The 19,360-nt window shown below is 53.4% G+C and overlaps 1 protein-coding gene across 3 annotated transcripts in view; it reads right to left on the bottom strand.

Annotated features, from left to right (window-relative positions):
- WDR59 (WD repeat domain 59) overlaps nt 1-19,140 on the bottom strand; it is a 63,926-nt gene extending 44,786 nt beyond the window's left edge. For 2 of the 3 annotated variants that reach the window (XM_064160510.1, XM_064160511.1), the window contains exons 1-8: nt 19,056-19,140; nt 13,525-13,574; nt 10,667-10,802; nt 6,799-6,884; nt 5,048-5,128; nt 3,167-3,204; nt 951-1,039; nt 18-134 (exon numbers count right to left, since the gene is read on the bottom strand). In XM_064160510.1, the coding sequence (XP_064016580.1) occupies nt 18-134; nt 951-1,039; nt 3,167-3,204; nt 5,048-5,128; nt 6,799-6,884; nt 10,667-10,802; nt 13,525-13,574; nt 19,056-19,109 (651 nt within the window). In that variant the 5' untranslated portion in view covers nt 19,110-19,140. Of the gene's footprint in view, nt 1-17; nt 135-950; nt 1,040-3,166; nt 3,205-5,047; nt 5,129-6,798; nt 6,885-10,666; nt 10,803-13,524; nt 13,575-18,119; nt 18,308-19,055 lie in introns of those variants that run through there. The other variant, XM_064160512.1, reaches the window with a different exon arrangement.
- Between the last annotated feature and the right edge of the window lie 220 nt (nt 19,141-19,360).

Raw genomic sequence — 19,360 nt, 5'->3', positions numbered from 1 at the left:
CCAGAACTAACACTTACCCTGACAGAGTTGTCCTGGCTGGAAGTGGCCAGAGTGTACTCATTGTCCGGGTGCCAATCCAGTCCGTGGATCTTGGAGAGGTGAGCTGCCAAGTACTCCACTGCAGTGCTGGGCTTCTGCAAGGAGAGACATTTTCCTTCTCAGAACAGGACTTCTGATATGTGCTTCAGTTCTTTGGCATAAAAAACTCCTCAGCAGGGGCAAGAGAGGTAAAATGCCCTCCTGAGGACACTTGAGCAAGGGCAAGAGAGGTAAAATGCCCTCCTGAGGACACTTGAGCAAGGGCAAGAGAGGTAAAATGCCCTCCTGAGGACACCTGAGCAGAGATTTGGGATCAGAGTCTTGTGGACTCCCAGTTCCCTCTAGCTCACATCAACTCCCAACAGAGATTTGGGATCACAGGCTTGTGGACTCCCAATTCCCTTCAGTTCACATCAACTCCCAACAGAGGTTTGGGATCACAGGCTTGTGGACTCCCAATTCCCTCTAGCTCACATCAACTCCCAGCAGAGATTTGGGATCAGAGTCTTGTGGACTCCCAATTCCCTCTAGCTCACATCAACTCCCAGCAGAGATTTGGGATCAGAGTCTTGTGGACTCCCAATTCCATCTAGCTCACATCAACTCCCAACAGAGATTTGGGATCACAGGCTTGTGGACTCCCAATTCCCTCTAGCTCACATCAACTCCCAACAGAGATGTGGGATCACAGGCTTGTGGACTCCCAATTCCATCTAGCTCACATCAACTCCCAACAGAGATGTGGGATCACAGGCTTGTGGACTCCCAATTCCCTCTAGCTCACATCAACTCCCAACAGAGATTTGAGATCAAAGAGTGAATCTTTAACCTCAGTGCTCCTCTGTGGCCACAAGGGTGCCTGCACTGGGTAGGTGGAAACAGACAAGCTGCTCAGAACCACTTCAGCTCACCCTTTTGTCCCATATTCTGACATCCCCATCGTGGCTTGTTGCTAAACAGTTGGCATTCTTCTTGTTCCACTTGACCTGGGAAGCTCCAGCTGCAAGACAAACAGAGCAGGCCCAAACAAGCAATTAAAAGCAAGCAAATGGCACGGCACATCCTCATGATCAGGATCTCAGAGGAAGGAGATCCCAGAAGCCAGCATGAAGGGTGGCATGAAGTCCCTGCTCACTGCAGAGGGCTTGGACTAGGTGACCTTTAAAAGCTCTTTCCCACCCAAAGCAGGCCATGATTTGATGCCATCCAGAGGGACCTGGGCAGGCTGCAGAGGTGGGCACAAGCCAAGCTCAGGAGCTTCAACAAGACCAAGGGCAGGGTCCTGCAGCTGGGTCGAGGCAATGCCAAGCACCAATGCAGGCTGGGCAGTGCCAGGCTGCAGAGCAGCCCTGAGCAGAGGCACTTGGGGGTGCTGCTGGAGGAGAAGCTCAGCAGGAGCCAGCAGTGTGCACTTGCAGCCCAGAGAGCCAAGCAGAGCCTGGGCTGCAGCAGCAGCAGTGTGGGCAGCAGGGCCAGGGAGGGGATTCTGCCCCTCTGCTCTGCTCTGCTGAGAGCCCACCTGGAGTCCTGCATCCAGTGCTGGAGCCCCTGGCACAAGAGGGCTGTGGAGATGCTGCAGAGTGTCCAGAGCAGGGCCAGGAGGATGCTGAGAGGCTGCAGCAGCTCTGCTGTGAGCACAGCCTGAAAGAGTTGGGGCTGTGCAGGCTGCAGCAGAGGAGGCTCCCAGGGGACCTTCTGGTGGCCTTGCAGCATCTGCAGGGGGCTGCAAAAAAGCTGGGGAGGGACTTTGGAGGCTGTGAGGGAGTGGCAGGAGTGGGGGGGATGGAGCAAAGCTGGAGGTGGGGAGAGTCAGCCTGGAGGTGAGGATCAAAGATCCCATTCTGTGCTTCTGTGTTCCACAACCTCCCTGGAGGTGTTCAAGGCCAGGTTGGATGAGGCCTTGAGTGACCTGTTCTAGTGGGAGGTGACCCTGCCTATGGCAGGGGGTTGGAACTGGATGAGCTTCAAGGTTCCTTCCAACCTAAACCATTCTATGACTCCATGTTCTGTTCATCCCTACCCTGACACTGCTCACCAGATCTCAACCTGCTGCTGCTCCTCACTTTCACTACCCAGCTCCTGCTGCACAGAGAGCAGATTCATCCTGACAACCTGGCAAAAAGCTCCTCCAAACTGCAAATAGGCTGCCAGTTAATTCAGTTGATTCACTCCCTGAAGGGTACCCAAACGTCTAGACCAGTGCTAAACAGAGCTGGGCAGGGGAAGAAGGAGGCTTTCTGGGGAGCTTGGTGCTGTGCTGGCTCAGCTGACCTCTGAAACCTCATCACTGGCAGCAGAGCTGAGCTCTGCTTCTCTCTGGCTCAGGAAGGCTTTTCAATCACAGAGGTGAGAGGTTTGCTGGCTGGGGAGAAAGGGAAGCCACTGCAGATGTGTGGCCTAAGGAGACTGAAGCAATAGAGCAGGTGAGATGCATGCCATGAAGGCTTGCTGAGTTAGTGGGGACAGCAGCTGAGGGAAAAGAGCTTTTGCTTGTCACCCATGCCCTGCCCAGCTCCAGCAGGCAGTTGGTGATGTGCAGCACTTGCCAGCTGGTGGCTTTACAGGCCACTCACACTGCCAACAGCTGAGACAAGCATCTTTCCAGAGCAAGCACAGCACCTTGGTGTCACTGCTGAAGGTGCCCTGGGAACAGCCAGGTCATGTCCCCAGCCCCTCAGTGAGCAAGGGGCAGGCTGGCACTCAGCAGTGTCCAACATCACTGCTCGGGGTGGGGAGGGGAGAAGTTAAGTTTCTTTTGGTTGATTTAATCAGATACATAAGGACAGGGACAAATCACAGACAGGCAACACAGGCCAGCAGTAGGGAAGGAGCTATGTCTAGAAGGCACAAACACCACAGTCACAGCCTGCCCACCCATTTCAGGACAGCCAGGCCAAGAACCACCACTGCCCTCCACGGCTGGGAGCTGCCAAGGGCTCCACATGCCCCTTGAGGTCTGCTCCTGTAAAAGAAGCCAGGAAATGGAGGCTCTCAGGCTGCACCTATGTGGGACAATCCCAGGTGGTGACACTTCTGTACTGTCAGGTTCAGCCTCAAAGCATGAAGGGAGAGAAGACGAAGAGCAGGGGCACGTAACAAGCCTCTGTCACACACATGCTGTACTTACCCACTGCAGAGAGGGAGACTGTAGGCTTCCTGGTGTCTCTGAAACACAAGATAGCTCATGTGAGCACCCTCAGCAGGCCCAGCCTCCCCAGGTTGCTCCTTCCTATGCCAGGATTCATTTTGATTGCTGCCTCTTTGGCAGCTCATGTGTCTTCTGCTTATCAAAACACAGCATGGTCGATGGAACAAAGAAAGAGGTGATCAGCTGGAGGACAACAGCCATCCTGTCTTGCCAGCACAAGGTGAGGACACAGGATAGAGTTGGAGAGGACTAGGAGGAGGAGAAACATGCAAAGAGTGGCATGTGACAAGTCACCAAGGTGTACTGCCTGCTCAGAGCCAAGCATTTCCTGGATGGCTCCCTAGCAGCACAGGCAGCAGGGGCAGGGAGGGGATTCTGCCCCTCTGCTGAGACCCCACCTGCAATGCTGGGGCCAGCTCTGGAGTCCTCAGCACACAGAGACATGGACCTGTTGGAGTGGAGCCAGAGGAGGCCACAGCAACGATGGGATGAGCTGGAAGCCCTCTGGCTGTGAGGCCAAGCTGAGAGTTGGGGATGGTCAGCCTGGAGAAGAGAAGGCTGCAGGGAGACCTTAAAGCAGCCTTCCAGTATTTGAAGGCAGCTACAGGAGAGCTGGGGAGGGAGACTCTACAGAGGCATAGAGTGACAGGACGACAGTGATGTGGAGTGAAAGGCTTCTTCAAATGGGAAGAAGCTGGATTTGGACTGGATATCAGGAAGAAATTCTTCCCCATGAGGGTGGTGAGGCACTGGAACAGGTGGCCCAGGGAAGTTGTGGAGGCTCCAAGCCTGGAAGTGTTCCCAGCCAAGCCAAGCTGGATGAGCTTTAATGTCCCTTCCAATCCAAACCTATTCTATGATTCTACATTGCATCTGGGCAGGCAAAGAAACTGGGTTCACAAAGTTGTTGCTGCAGGAAGCAACAGAACAGCCTTTCCCAGGAAACAGCCTTTCCCCAGCCCTGAGAAACAGGACCTGGGGGGCTGGGGGGAGAAAAAGCTCAACAGGAGCCTGCAGTGTGAGTGCAGCCCAGGCAGCAACCCTGTGCTGGGCTGCAGCAAGAGCAGTGTGGGCAGCAGGGCAAGGGAGAGGATTCTTGGCTCTGCTCTCCTCAGACCCCACCTGCAGTCCTGGGTGCAGTTCTGGAGCCCCCAACACAAGAAGGACATGGAACTGTTGGAGCCAGTCCAGAGGAGGCCACCAAGATGCTCAGAGGGCTGCAGCAGCTGTGCTATGAGGACAGGCTACAAGAGCTGGGGCTCTGCAGCCTGGAGAAGAGAAGGCTTGGAGGAGACCTTGGAGTGGCCTTCCAGTATCTGAAGGGGACTACAGGAAGGCTGGGGAGGGACTAGTGACAAGGTCTGGGAATGAGAGGATGAGAAGGAATGGGTTTGAAGTGGCAGAGGGGAGATTGAAACTGGATGTTAGGGAAGGGTTGTTTGCAGTGAGGGTGGTGACACACTGGCACAGGTTGCCCAGGGAGGTTGTGGAGCACAGAATCACCTGGTCTGGCCTTGAGCTCTGTGGTAAAGGGCTGGACTTGATGATCTGTGAGGTCTCTTCCAACCTGTGATACTTGAAAACCTTAAAGAGCACTTCCAACCAAAATGATTCTGTGAGTCTACCTTTTCCTGTCAGGAGCATGACAGTGGCTTAACTGTAACTCTCTGTTGGCCTTCCTTGACTCTCCAGTGGCTTGAAAAGAGTGGAACAGAAGCCACCTCTGAGACTCTGGGAAGCAGAAGGAGGCTCTGCAAGCAGAGCACCCACCCATGCGTGCTTTGCCCTGCAAGCTGCTGCTAACTATGGAAGGGAGTCCAGCAACTCCCCCTGCAGTGCAGCAACATCACTGATGCTTACTTGATGTCCCAGATGTAGATGTAGGTGTCAACAGAACTGGTGACCAGCAGGTCTGGCTCAAAGACAGCCCAGTCCAAGTCACTGCAAAGGCAACAACAGCACAGTAGGTGAGCAGAGCAAGGCACACAGTTTGCACCAACGTCTCACAGCCTCCCAGGTCCACCTCTCTGACAAGCTCAGTGCCACTCCATGACACCTCCTGCAACTCTCCAAGTAAAATAAAGCAAGATCTTCATCATTTTTCTTGCTAAGTAAATTCCAAGAAGCAATGAAATGCCTCTAAGTAAATTCCAGGGAAGCATCCTCCCAGCCCTGAACTTTACAGCTGTCATCTGTGTGCTCTTTCCACCACAGACGAAGGGACATTGCCTCACTGAGGCTTCAGTGACCCCACACTCTTGACACCAACCTCTGTGCCTTCCAGTTGGGACTCCCCAGGGGCACCCAGGTCACAAACAGCCTCCAGTCAGCATTTTGAAGGGTTGCCATTGCTTCTCACAGTGAAGGGCCTGGCTGCAAACAGTTCTGCCCCTTCATTTCCAGCCCAACCCTAAAATACAGCCCTCAAAGCAGAGGCAGAGATCTCCCTTGCACCAGCAGAACAGGCTGTGAACTTGAACTTTGGGATTTGCTGCTTTAATGAAGCTGCTATCACACAGAACCTCAGCTGGGATCCCATTTAATGAGCACGCTGCTGTTTCCAGGGTAGTGGCTGCTGTTCACTACAAGGACAGCAGCCTGTGGCAATGACACTGGAGCCATCAGGAAAAGGCTTAGTAGATACACTGAGGGAAGCCATGGGAAGGTGAGTTGCTTCACATCTGATATCTGTCTCTAGTAGAGTCCAGAAGAGTGAGTAAAAGCAGGCTAAGGCAGAGCCTAAGAGGGGCCAGGACTGCAACGTTCACCCTCCATGAAACAACTCAGCACTGGTTTTGAACCTCCTTTCCACAGAACATCAGGAGGTTGAAGGTCTTGCAGCTCCTGGTATCAATCCAGTCCAGAGAGCAGCCCTGTGGGGAAGGACCTGGGGGAGCTGGAGGGTGAATAGCTGGAGATGAGCCAGCACTGAGTACTGGCAGCCCAGAGGCAGCCATGTCCTGGGCTGATCTCCAGCAGTGTGGGCAGCAGAGGCAGGGAGGGGATTCTGCCCCTCTGCTGAGTCCTCACCTGTTGTGCTGAGGTCATCTCTGGAGGCCTCAGCACAGCAGAGATAGGAACCTGTTAGAGAGGTACTAGAGCAGGCCACAGAGGTGATCCAAGGAGGAGCATCTCTCCTATGAGGCCAGGCTAAAAGAGTTGGAGCTGTTCAGCCCAGAGGAGGCTCCAGAGAGACCTTCTGGTGGTCTTTCACTGCTTAAAGGGGGTTCTAAGAAAGCTGGGGACAGACTTCTGAGCGGGACTTGGTGTGACAGGACAAGGAGTGATGGTTTAAAATAAGAGGGATTGAAGAAAGAAATGTTTGACACTGAGGGTGGGGAAACCCTGGCCCAGGCTGCCCAGAGAAGTGGGAGATGCCCCATCCCTGAACCCACACCAGGTGAGGTTGTATGGGGCTGTGAGCAACCTGTTTTAGTAGCAGATGCCCCACAGCAAGTCAAGTTGTCTGGAGCTGTCAACAACTTCAACCTGCTGTAGTCGCAGATGTCCCTGCTGACTGCAGGGTGGGGGAGGTTGGACTGGTTGACCTTTAATGATCCCTCCCAAGCTCTGATTCCACTCAGCAGCCCACAGCACCTCCTGTTCCTCACCTGATGACACGTGTGTGCCCTTGCAGGGACGTGCACACCTCCCCGTTGCCTTCCCTCCACTTATACAGGTCAACTCGCTGATTGCTCTGAAATCAGAAGGAAGAAAAAGAGGTAAGTCTCAGCAAACAAAGCAGGACAGGGAAACCTGATCCTGAGATGGGGATTCCTGAGTTTTCAACAGCCTCAGTTCCCAACGAGTCACGCTGGGATTAGCAAAGTCCTTGCCCAAAGCAGGAGAGCAAAGATGAAGCTGCAGGCTGCACTTTCATCACACCCACTTCAAACTGAAGACAAACAAGAAAGGGAGATAAAAAGAAGTCCCCTTGCAAAATCTTTCCACCAAATGATGTTCTCAGAGCTTTTATTTCCTAACATACACATTGCAACTGCAGGCCACAGGTGGCCAAATTCTCTCTGCAGGAAGACTCTGGCAGCCTGGTCAGATTCACAACTGGAGCTTGCAGTGAGGGGGGGGGAGTTTGATGGATCACCACTGGTTCTCCTCAACTGTCCCTCCATTATCCTTGTGGGATAACCAGGGCCACTGTCAAAACACAAACACCTTCCAGGTCACTTCCTCAAGGGTACCTCCAGCCCTGCCAGCCCAAGAGAAAAAAGCCTGCAGTGGTTATCACTAAGTGTAAACCACAGGAGCAAAGCAGATCAATCAATGACAGCATTGTTTAGGGGCTTCTTCACTCCTTCCAGGAACAAATCCTCCCCTAAATGAAGCCACACACAAAGCTACTCCAAACTAGTTATTGCTTTAAGTTCATTGTTCTGCCTCAATTAAGGTTCACTTCAGTCCAAGCTGACTAACCCTTCTGGGGAGAAAGATCACAGGGTCACAGGATGTTAGGGGCTGGAAGGGACCTCCAGAGACCTTCTAGTCCAACCTCCCTGCCAGAGCAGGACCACAGAATCTAGTGCAGGTCACACAGGAACACAACCAGATAAGGCTGGAAAGGCTCCAAGCAAGGAGACTCCACAACTTCTGAGCAGCCTGTGCCAGGGCTCTGGGACCTTTACAGTCAAGAAGTTCTTGCTCATGTTGAGGTGGAAGTTCCTGTGCTGCAGTTTCCATCCATTGCCCTTATCCTATCCCACGGCACAAGTGAGCAGAGGCTGTGGCTGTCCCTGTCCCTCCCTTCCTCACCCCCAGCCCTTAGATATTGCTCAGATCCCCTCTCAACGTTCTCCTCTCCAGACTAAGCAGCCCCAGGGCTCTCAGCCTCTCCTCACCAGGCAGTGCTGCAGTCCCTTCAGCATCCTTGTAGCCCTCCCTTGGACTCTCTCCAGCAGAGCCCAGAACTGGATGCAGTGGGGCCTCAGTAGGGCAGAGATGAAGGGGAGGAGAAGCTCCCTTCATGGTGGACACACTTTTCTTGATGAGCCCAAAGACCCCATTGGCCTTCTTGGCCACAAGGGCACATTGTCCTTTGTGATTGCTCTTTTTGGGTGCATCTAGAGCAACAAGCACAGTCTCAGGTCAAGAGTGCAGGAAATCAATGGTGACTTCTGTTAAGTTCAAAACTGGAGCTTCTTTATCCTCTTGCTTCCAAACTTCCATGGACATGACAGAAAAGATAATAAAGGAAAAGACTTACATTTGTTGTGTCAGGTTTTTAGAGTGGTTTTGGGTTTCCCCAAAGCTGCTTCACATGAATTGGAATGTGCAGATGGACAAAACCCTCATCTTGCCTGAAATGACAAAGCCTTCTTCCCAGCTCAGCAATAAGAGATGGAATCTCTCTAATAGTTCACAGCAGGGCTGCACAACAGCTCAGGGCAAGGAAAACTCCTCCTGTGTTTCTCATTGGCAGAAGGATTGATGGGGTAGAGTGAAATTACTCAATTGGATTTATGCAAGACTCCCAGAGCTGATGCTACAAGGTGGGGATTTTAGAAGAATCACAGAATCAACCAGGTTGGAAGAGACCTCCAAGCTCAGCCAGTCCAACCTAGCACCCAGCCCTAGCCAAACAAACAGATCATGGCACTCAGTGCCAACCTAGCACCCAGCCCTAGCCAAACAACCAGATCATGGCACTCAGTGCCAACCTAGCACCCAGCCCTAGCCAAACAACCAGACCATGGCACTCAGTGCCCAGCCAGCCTTGGCTTCAGCACCTCCAGGCACAGCCACTCCACCACCTCCCTGGGCAGCCCATTCCAGTGCCAATCACTCTCTCTGACAGCAACTTCTGCCTGAGACATATCTCCCCTGGCACAACTTGAGACTGTGTCCCCTTCTTCTGGTGCTAGCTGCCTGGCACCAGAGCCCAACCTCACCTGGCTACAGCCTCCCTGCAGGCAGCTGCAGGCAGCAATGAGCTCTGCCCTCAGCCTCCTCTGCTGCAGGCTGCACCCCCCCAGCTCCCTCAGCCTCTCCTCACAGGGCTGTGCTCCAGGCCCCTCCCCAGCCTTGGTGCCCTTCTCTCAGCACCTTCCAGCACCTCAGCAGCTCTCTGCAATTCAGGAGCCCAGAACTGGACACAGAACTCAGGGTATGGCCTTACCAGGGGGGGCCTCTAAGGTGGAAAGTGTTGCCTGCAGGACCAAGGTGTGGGGAAAATGACAGCTCCTGCCATCAGGAGCATCCTCTAATAAATGTGATGAGTATCAGAACACACTTCTAAAAATGTTCTCATCCCCTCAGGTCAAGCATTTGGGACCACACAAAAGGAGTAACAAAAGATCTAGGATGGAGAAGAATGGCACTTCTGAAACAGCACCTTAGGAGGTCTTAGAAGAGTGCTTGAACCAGAGGGCAGAGGCAGCAATGCACAGCACAAGAACATCTGTCAGAGCCTCTGGAAAGAGGCTGGAAAAACAAGAAACTCTCGTCCAGACACAAGGAGATATTTCCCCTCTGTCTGCCAGGGGGCTAGAAAGGATCTCTGCAGATCATCCAGTCTAACTCCCCTGCTAAAGCAGGGCACCCACAGCAGCTTGCCCAGGATCACAATGTCCAGCTGGGGTTGGAAGCTCTCCAGAGAAGGAGACTTCACAACCTCTCTGGGCAGCCTGCTCCAGGTCTCCACTACTCTGACAATAGAGAAATTTCTCCATCTGGTCAGATGGAAGCTCCTGGGTTCTAGTTTGTGCCCATGGCCCCTTGTCCTGTCAGTGAGCATCACTGACAATAGTCTGGCCCAGTCCTCCTGCCCCCCACCTTTTAGCTCTTGCTGAGCATTAATCAGATCCCTTCTGGGGCTGCTCTTCTCCAGGCTCAACAGCCCCAGGGCTCTCAGCTTTTGCTCCTCACAGAGCTGCTCCAGGCCCCTCAGCATCTTTGTTACCTCTACTGGACTCTTCATCCAGTTGTTCCTAGTCTCTCTTGAACTGCAGTGTCCAGAACTGGACCCAGTCCTCCAGATCTGGCCTCACTAGGGCAGAGTACAGAGGGAGAACCCTCCTCTTCTTAATGCACCCCAGGAGACAACTGGCACTTTTGGCCACAAGGGCACATTGCTAGCTCACAGCCAACTGGTTGTTCACCAGCACTGCCAGGTCCTCTCCTGAGAAGATGCTGCCCAGCAGGCCAAGCCCTCACCTGTACTGATGTAGTTATTCCAACCCCGGTGCAGGACTGGTTGAACTTCATGAGGTTCTCTCTACCCCAGGCCAGGCTGCCTGGCAGCACAGCCTAGCAGGGTATCAGCCACTCCCCACCCACTTCCTTGTCATCAGCAAACTGGCCAAGGGTCCACTCTGATCCCTTTATCCAGGTCACTGATGGAGACACTTGAACAAGAGTTGCCCCAATCCTGGAAGCCTGAGGATCACACCATGAGCTACAGGGCTCCATCTGGACTCCACAGCACTGCTGCTGCTGAGTGACAGCTTTTAAGAGGTGTGAACTCACCGAAGCTGCAAAGTAGTAGGCATAGCTGTCATGGGGATTCCACTGCACTGCCCCAATGTCCCACTTGCTCTGGCGGGAGATCTTTCGATGACCCTCGTTTGGTGCATCCAGGTTGACTATGTAGAGGAACCGGCGGCTGCAAGAGACACAGACAAAAGGAGCTGCAGCACACAGGACAGACCTCAGAACCCCAAACTTGCACATGGAGCTGGCAGCCTTGTGCCTACAGGGTCAGGAGAGATGAAAGACCTCTTCCTGAGAATGTCACCTAGTTGATTTTGCAGTGGTTAAAAAAAGGTGCACTGAAATCAGACAGGGTCTGCCAGTGCGGAGTCGTTAGAGACCTTCAGAGGTCATCCAGTCCAACCCCCTGCAGTCAGCAGGGACAGCTCTGAGCAGGTTGCTCACAGCCCCAAACAACCTCATCTGGAATGGGGAAGCTCCCACCTCTCTGGGTAACCTGGGCCTGGCTCTCACCACTCTCATTGTCAAACATTCCTTCCCTCTCTCCACTCTCAATCTCCCTCTTTCAGCTCAAACCATCATCCCTTGTCCTGTCACTAAAGTTTGTGCTCAAAAGCCTGTCCCCAGCTTTCTCAGAGGCCCCTTTAAGCCCTGAAAGGCCACCAGAAGGTCTCCTGGAGCCTTCTCTTCTCCAAGCTGAACAAGCTCAACTCTCTGAGCTTGGCCTTACAGCACTCTGACCATTTTTGTGGCTTCCTCTGGATGCAGTGGGCAGCAGAGACCACAGAAGCCTTCAGCTAACCTGGATGCAAAAGGAAGTGCTGAGATATATTGCAAACATCCAGGTAGGCTTTGCTGGCCTGGTGCTGCCAAGGCAGAGCTGAGGTGGCTCAGGGCTGGGAATGCAACACAACAGCTTCACAGGAGTCAGCTGCAGTCCGGAGAGGTTGCTCTGAGCAAGCGTCAATGAGCCTTGACAAACCTCAGATGGTTCTGTGTTGCTGCCTGTTTTCAAACCACACAGTTTGGGGGCCTTGGCTTTGCCAACAGCACAGGTAGAGAGGTTCAGAGCAAGCTCAGCTGCAGCAGCTGTTTTGACCTGGGTGGATGCAGCACAGCAGTGATCTGCTTATGTGACTTACCTGAGCTAACTCTGCATGCAGCAGAGTTCTGTCTGCACCATGCTAACCCTGAGCTCAGGCATCCTGCTGGATGTGGTCAGATCCCCACAAACCTAGGCTGGGTGTCATTCCCTCCCCAGAACTGTTTTGGTTGGAAGAGACCTTTAGGATCACATCCAAGCCAACCATCAAGCCAGCACTGCCAGCTCACCCCTAAACCATATCCCTCAGCACCACCTCTACACAGGTTTCCTGTCTCTCCAAGGATGGGGACTCCACTACTGCCCTGGGCAACCTGGGCCAGGTCTTTACAACCCTTTTAGAGAAGAAACTTTTCCTTATGGCCAAATTAAACCTCCCTTGGTTCAATTTGCAGCTGCTTCCTCTCATCCTGTTGCTTGCTCTTTGGGAACCCACCCTGGCTCCAACCTCTTTGCAGGGGGTTGTAGAGAGCAATGAGGTCTTCCCTCAGCCTCCTTTTCTCCAAGCTAAACCATCCCAGTTTCCTCCTCACCAGTCCTGTTCTCCAGACCTTTCACCAGCTTCACTGCCCTTCTATGGACACACTCCAGCACCTCTACATCCTTCTTGGAGTGAGGGCCCCAAAACTGTACCCAGTACTCAAGATGTGCCCTCCCCAGTTCTGAGAAGCAAGATAAACCACCCAGAAAGAATTGTGAGCCAGCTGAACTCCAGTGGAAGATGAGCACCACAACATATTGAAGCATACACAATTAACCACACCAACACCACAGGTCAGCTCCACAGCACACAGCTGCTCTCTGAGTGAAGATCTTTGCTGCCTTTCCAGACCAAGGTCCCCAGAGGCCTCCCTGCTCTGAAGAATGAAGAGGCTGAGCCCTCTCTCATACAGCTTTTATGGAAAGGAGGCAAGTCCTGAAGGGCTGCTGAGCATGCAGGTGAAGCTTGAAGGGCAGCTTGCTGGTGTCCCAGAGGAGTCAGGAGAAAGAGGCATCAGCTCCCTAGAGCTGGTTAGCCCTGTGCAAGGGGGGGGCTCTAACCAGGGCTGCCAGGGGGCTTCTAACCGGGACTGTGCCAGGGCAGCTCTAACCAGGACTGCCAAGGGGCTTCTAAGTGGGACTGTGCCAGGGCAGCTCTAACCAGGACTGCCAAGGGGCTTCTAAGTGGGACTGTGCGAGGGCAGCTCTAACCAGGACTGCCAAGGGGCTTCTAAGCGGGACTGTGCCAGGGCAGCTCTAACCAGGACTGCCAAGGGGCTTCTAACCAGGACTGCCAAGGGGCTTCTAAGACGGACCACCTCGGGGGAGCTCTAACCAGGACTGCCAGGGGGCTTCTAAGCGGGACTGTGCCGGGGCAGCTCTAACCAGGAGTGCCAGGGGGCTTCTAAGCGGGTCTGTGCCGGGGCAGCTCTAACCAGGACTGCCAAGGGGCTTCTAAGTGGGACTGTGCCAGGGCAGCTCTAACCAGGACTGCCAAGGGGCTTCTAACCAGGACTGCCAAGGGGCTTCTAAGACGGACCACCTCGGGGGAGCTCTAACCAGGACTGCCAGGGGGCTTCTAAGCGGGACTGTGCCGGGGCAGCTCTAACCAGGACTGCCAGGGGGCTTCTAAGAGGGACTGTGCCGGGGCAGCTCTAACCAGGACCGCCAGGGGGCTTCTAAGAGGGACCACCCTGGGGGAGCTCTAACCCGGACTGCCCTGGGGGGTGGGTGGGGTCTAAACGGGACTGCCAGGGGGCTTCTAACTGGGAGCACCCCGGGGGGTGCTGCTCACCGGGCCCACCACACTCACCCCGAGAGGACTGCGCGCTGGCCCTGGCAATCCACCGACATCGCCGTCGCCTGGTGGAGAGAAGCAGAGGGACAGTGAGCAAGACCCGTGGGGTCAGCACCTCGGCCACGCGCGCAGCTGTGGGGAGGGCTTCAGTGAAACCCACCAGCTCAGCTTCAAGGTATCGACTGCTAGGGTGAGAGGCAAGGCTGAGAGGGGATCACAGAACTGGTTTGGTTGGAAGAGCTCTCATCGAGTCCAACCCAACCCCACCACGGCCACCAAACCATGTCCCCAAGTGCCATGGCCACAGGTTTCTTGACCACCTCCAGACACGAGGACTTCACCACCACCCTGGGCAGCCTGTGCCAATGCCTGATCACTCTTTCAGTAAAGAACTCTTTCATCTCCTCCCCTGGCACAATTTCAGGCCATTTCCTCTTGTTCTACCACCTGACACGGGGGAGAAGAGCCCAACCCCACAGCACTGCAACCTCACTTCAGGCAGCTATAGAGCGCAATGAGGTCTCCCCTCAGCCTCCTCTTCTCCAGACTAAATAACCCCAGTTCCCTCAGTCACTCCTCACAAAACCTGTGTTCTAGACCCTGCACCAGCTTCCCAGCCCTCCTCGGGACAATGCTCCAGCAAGGATGGCAGAAGTAGCATCCCCTTAAAGCAGCACAGATGGCTGACAGGTTTGGGGATGCAGGAAATACCTTTGTTAGGATAAACTGAAGACAAGACCTGGCAGACACCAATCCAAGCACTAAGACTTTGCTTTCTGTTCGCTGTGGCAATGGCAGCTGCAGCCTTTCAATCAGCAATCTCTAATAATCCCTATTAATCAGCCTCTGCTCCTGCTCAGGAGCTTTCTCAGGCTCTCTCTCTTCCATCACACTGCCAGATTTAATTATATATGTCCTGGGAGATAGAAGTGCAACCATTTATGTGTGGCTGCTCTCCAAACAGGAGAGATTGGCTAAGGAGAATCAGAATTTACTTTGGCACTGCTTGTAAAGGAGGCTTAAAATAAAAAAAAAGCCTAACTGAAATGCCATAAGAAGAACAAAACCAAGCAGAGACTTTGAACACTGAACATTGTCTCCCCCTCCCCTCACCCAGAAGGGAGCTGGTCCATCATCTCATTTAACTGCCAAGGGAATGAAGGCAAAACTTAACTTGGAAAGCTGCAGAGTTCAGCCCATAAACATAGACCTGACTTTAACTGCAGTACAGAATCAGAGCATGCCCCACATTCTTCAGGCTAACTGCTCTCATCTTCAAAGCAGCCTCTCTGAAGGCTCAGGATGTCTCTGCTGCTGCTCAGAGTCTGCTAAGTACTCTCAGCGTGGCTGTCACAAGGCTTCAGCATGTCCCACAGCTACTCCATGTAAGCATCACTAAAAGCAGACAATTTGGCAATCCTATTCCATCTCAACCAGACTTGACAGAGCAACCATCACAAAAATCAGAGCTGTCTTTTGTTTTTTTTTCAACCAGGGCTCCATTCCCTGCTTGCAATTATCCCAGCTATGGCAAAAATGGCACCAGGGGTTCATTCTGCACTAGAGACCAAGGATCCCTGTGTCAAAATGCTACAAGTGCTCACAAAGCTTCAGAAGGAGCCCACAGTAAACCCTCAAGCCTACTTCTACACTTTAACCAAACCAAGTTTGCTGTTCCAAGAGTGAGTTACTTTGGTTTCTTCTTCCTGGGTAGCAAATTGAGTCACAGAATGGTGTCTGGTGGCACAACGTTTGCTGGTGAATTATTGTTTGCATGAGAAGGATCTTTGGATTAGCTGTGGGTGTTACTGAACACCTCTGTCGTAGGACCATAGAATAGTAGGGGTTGGAAGGGGCTTTCAGAGATCACCCAGTCCAACCCCCTTGTCAAAGCAGGGGCACTTAGGGCAGGTCACACAGGAATGCATCCAGATGGGTCTTGAAAATCCCCAGAGAAGGAGACTCCACAACCTCTCTGGGCAACTTGCTGCAGGGCTCCAGCACCCAAACAGTAAAGAATTTTCTCCTTCTGTTGAGGTGGAAGCTCCTGGCTTCCAGTTTGCATTCACTGTCCCTTGTCCTGTTACAGGACAGCACTGAAAAGAGCCTGGACCCTTCTTCTTGACACCCATCCTTAAGGTATTTGTAACCATTAATCAGATTCCCTCTCAGTCTTCTCTTCTCTAGGCTAAATAGCCTCAGGTCTCTCAGACAGATGTTCTGGTCCCTTCATCATCCTCGTAGCCCCTGTGCCAGTCTCTGGCAAGGTTTTGCCAGTTCTAAAACTAACACTGAAAATAAGAAGCTAATTTTAAGATCTCTACATGGTAAAGAAATAATTGCAGCCCTCTGGATTTTCACAGCCCCTTGCAAAACAATCCAGTGGGTTACCAAATGCCTAGGCAAAAAAAAAGGAAACCTAAGAAGTTTTCCCTGATGATGCACATTTCACTTCCTAGGAATTAAAAGGAGGGTCACTAAAGCCATCACTGGAAAAAGAACCTTCTGGTGTGATGAAGAGCTGGTCAGGCAACACATTTCATCCAGCTGCAGTCATCCTTCCTCAAAACAGAAATAAAGACATCACCTTAAAGTGATTGATCATTTCACAGCTGAGTTTCTTTCAGCTGGTGTTGGCACCAGGATGTCACAAATCCTTCCAAACTGGTTTTCTGGGCACCAAACATTTCAAAACACAGCAAAACCATTAGAATGAAGTCAAAAAGGGTTCACTGCCATGCTGGTGGGTCACAAATAAAAATCACTTCATGGCAATGAACAGTTCCCTACAGTACAAAAGTCTTATCCACGCAACAGCAAAATAGCTCAAGAGCTGTCACTGAACGCGCTCGCTGCAGCCATCTGTCAGCCTTCAGAGCACAACATTCCAGAAAGCAGGAGCTGCAACAGAACGAGCCAACCTGAAAAAGCAGGTTTTTTCATCCTAACTCAACAATTAGAACAGCCAGAACTGCTGTTCATGAGTCATAATTATGTGAACGAGCACGGCAGGAGCACGGCACATTTCAAACCCAGCTCCGAGCCCGCAGCAGCGGCTGCGCATCAGACTTCAAACGTCTGCTCTGGCAGCCCCCTTGATTTCTGCCAGGCAAGCCAAGGAAAACACCTTTTCATGTCTAAACTGACAAGCCTTCTGGCTCCAACTTCATTCTCTCCATTTGAAAGGCAACAGATCAACTCGATTTACCCAGGCTATGCTGGTTTTCAAGGGCTGCAAAGTCCTGGCAAGAAAGACCAGTTCCCTGCACAGTTAACTTCTCACCTACCAATGGTCTTTATTTCACTGCTGGACGTGGTGTGCTTTGCTCTCTTTTGATAGCCCAGACAGCCTGAGAAGGGACTGTGAGGCATGTTTAAATCAGAGGAGTACAGAGAATGCCATCTCTGTCAGCTCCCAGGGGAAGGAAACGATGCCTGTAGGCAATCCTGGCCCCAGATACCTACAGATTCTCTGAAGTGCTGCGGGTTGGGTGCTGCAGTTTTCACACAACACACTCTGGCATGGTGAGCAAAGGTCAAAAAACAAGCACAGAAGCACAGAATGTTAGGGGTTGGAAGGGACCTCAAAGTTCATCTAGTCCAACCCCCCTGTCAAAGCAGGATCCCCTACACCAGGTCGCACAGGAACGCACCCAGGTGGGTTTTGAATCACTCTAGAGAGGGAGACTCCACAACCCCCTTGGGCAAGGTAAGAGATAACTGCAGTGCTCACAGGCACAGCTGCTCACCCTTTTGACTCTTGTCTCCATTTCAGTTGGGTTTAGGGCAGGGATTTGGGAAGCAGCTCGGCCTCAAGCCTGGTACCAGATGATTACAGCCAAGGTGCTTCAATTCTTCAAGCTCAAGTCTGCAAAACTGTTTGTGCAGACTCCTACAAGAAGGGCTCGAGGACAAATGCAGAATTGAGTTTAGGTCGAAGCTTCCTGGTTTCAGACAAGAGAGCAGCTCAAGATCACACCACAGCAAGCTGAAGTGACTGCAATACCAGTGGTGACCCTCTCTAGCAAAGCACAGCTTTGCTCAACAGTCAGATTGAAACCAGCTGCCACAGAAGAGGGTGGAAAGAGCTGTTCCCTCCCCTCTCCACCTCACTCATTATGAAGAAGCAATCAGATCTGGAGGTGTTCAAGGTGTTTCCTACTGAGGAACATCTTCCCAGAGAGAGTGACTGGCATTGGAATAGGCTGCCCAGGGAGGTGGTGGAGTCGCTGTGATTGGAGGTGTTGGAATCAAAGCCTGGATGGGGCACTTAGTGCCATGGTCCAGTTGACTGGACAAGTCTGGGTGATAGGTTGGCACTTAGTGCCATGGCTCAGTTGACTGGACAGGTCTGGGTGATAGGTTGGCACTTCGTGCCATGGCTCAGTTGACTGGACAGGTCTGGGTGATAGGTTGGAGTGCATGAGCTTGGAGGTCTCTTCCAGCCTGGCTGATTCTATGATCTTTGCCCCACCACATCCAGCTTTGCTAAGGAACTGCCAACATCTACAACCAATGCTAGGTTCTTAGAATAGCTTCCAAGACAGCACAGAAGCAATCCCTGAGGAGAGTTTAACTGCAACCAGCAGCTTCAGACAACAAATGCTGACCTTTTAGCTACCTATCACTGTATCTAAACTGCTCTCCTTGCCAACCGAGCTGTAACACGATTTGTATCACAGGAGAGAACGGAGCAAGAATGGTCCCTAAGGAAAAACAAGGGCAGATATGTGGGAATCACAGAACCAACCAGGTTGGAAGAGACCTCCAAGCTCAGCCAGCCCAACCTAGCACCCAGCCCTGCCCAAGCAACCACACCATGGCACTAAGTGCCAACCTAGCACCCAGCCCTAGCCAATCAACCAGACCGTGGCACTCAGTGCCAACCTAGCACCCAGCCCTAGCCCTGCCCAACCAACCAGACCATGGCACTCAGTGCCAACCTAGCACCCAGCCCTGTCCAATCTACCAGACCATGGCACTCAGTGCCAACCTAGCACCCAGCCCTGTCCAATCAACCAGAGCATGGCACTGAGTGCCAACCTAGCACCCAGCCCTGGCCAAACAACCAGACCATGGCACTTAGTGCCAACCTAGCACCCAGCCCCGGCCAAGCAACCAGACCATGGCACTCAGTGCCAACCTAGCACCCAGCCCTGGCCAAGCAACCAGACCATGGCACTAAGTGCCAACCTAGCACCCAGCCCTGACCAAACAACCACACCATGGCACTGAGTGGCAACCTAGCACCCAGCCCTGCCCAACCAACCAGACCCTGGCACTCAGTGCCAACCTAGCACCCAGCCCTGACAACACGAACAACTACTCCCGAGCTCTAGCTAAGACGAGAGTGCCTGGTGAATTAAGGCGTTATCGCCGAGCTAGGCTCAGCCCCGTCCACAACCAGCAAGAGGCCCCGTGGGGCCTGCCGGGCCTGCTCTCCCCCTCCCGACTCCAGCCGCGCCGGCGCCGTGAGGCTCCCCCCTACAGCCCGGTGAGAGCGGCAGGCTGCCGGCAGCAGCGGCGGCGGCGGCGACCCTCCCGACCTGTGCGTCGCGGAACTCCACCACCACATTCTCGCTGCTCCAGCGCGCCGCCATCCTGGGCCGCCCGCAGCCACCTCCGGCGCCGGCGGGGGCCGGGGCGGGGCGGCGGCGGGGCGCGTGCGGGCGGCGGGGCGGCCCCGCGCAGCGCCTGCTGGGAAGTGTAGTTTCGCCTCACGGCGGGCACGGACCGAGCCGCGCCGCCCCCTCCGCCCCGCTAAACCGGCACCGAGGGTCTCCCAGAGCCGCTGCGGCCTCATGGCTCAGTAGGCTCCGCAGGGTGCCGGCCTCCCCTGAGCGGCTCGCCG

Source organism: Pogoniulus pusillus, chromosome 20, assembly GCF_015220805.1.
Source record: "Pogoniulus pusillus isolate bPogPus1 chromosome 20, bPogPus1.pri, whole genome shotgun sequence".
Lineage (NCBI taxonomy): Eukaryota > Metazoa > Chordata > Aves > Piciformes > Lybiidae > Pogoniulus > Pogoniulus pusillus.
The sequence above is the reverse complement of the archived record's forward strand: the minus strand, read 5'-3'. Positions and strand labels throughout refer to the sequence as shown.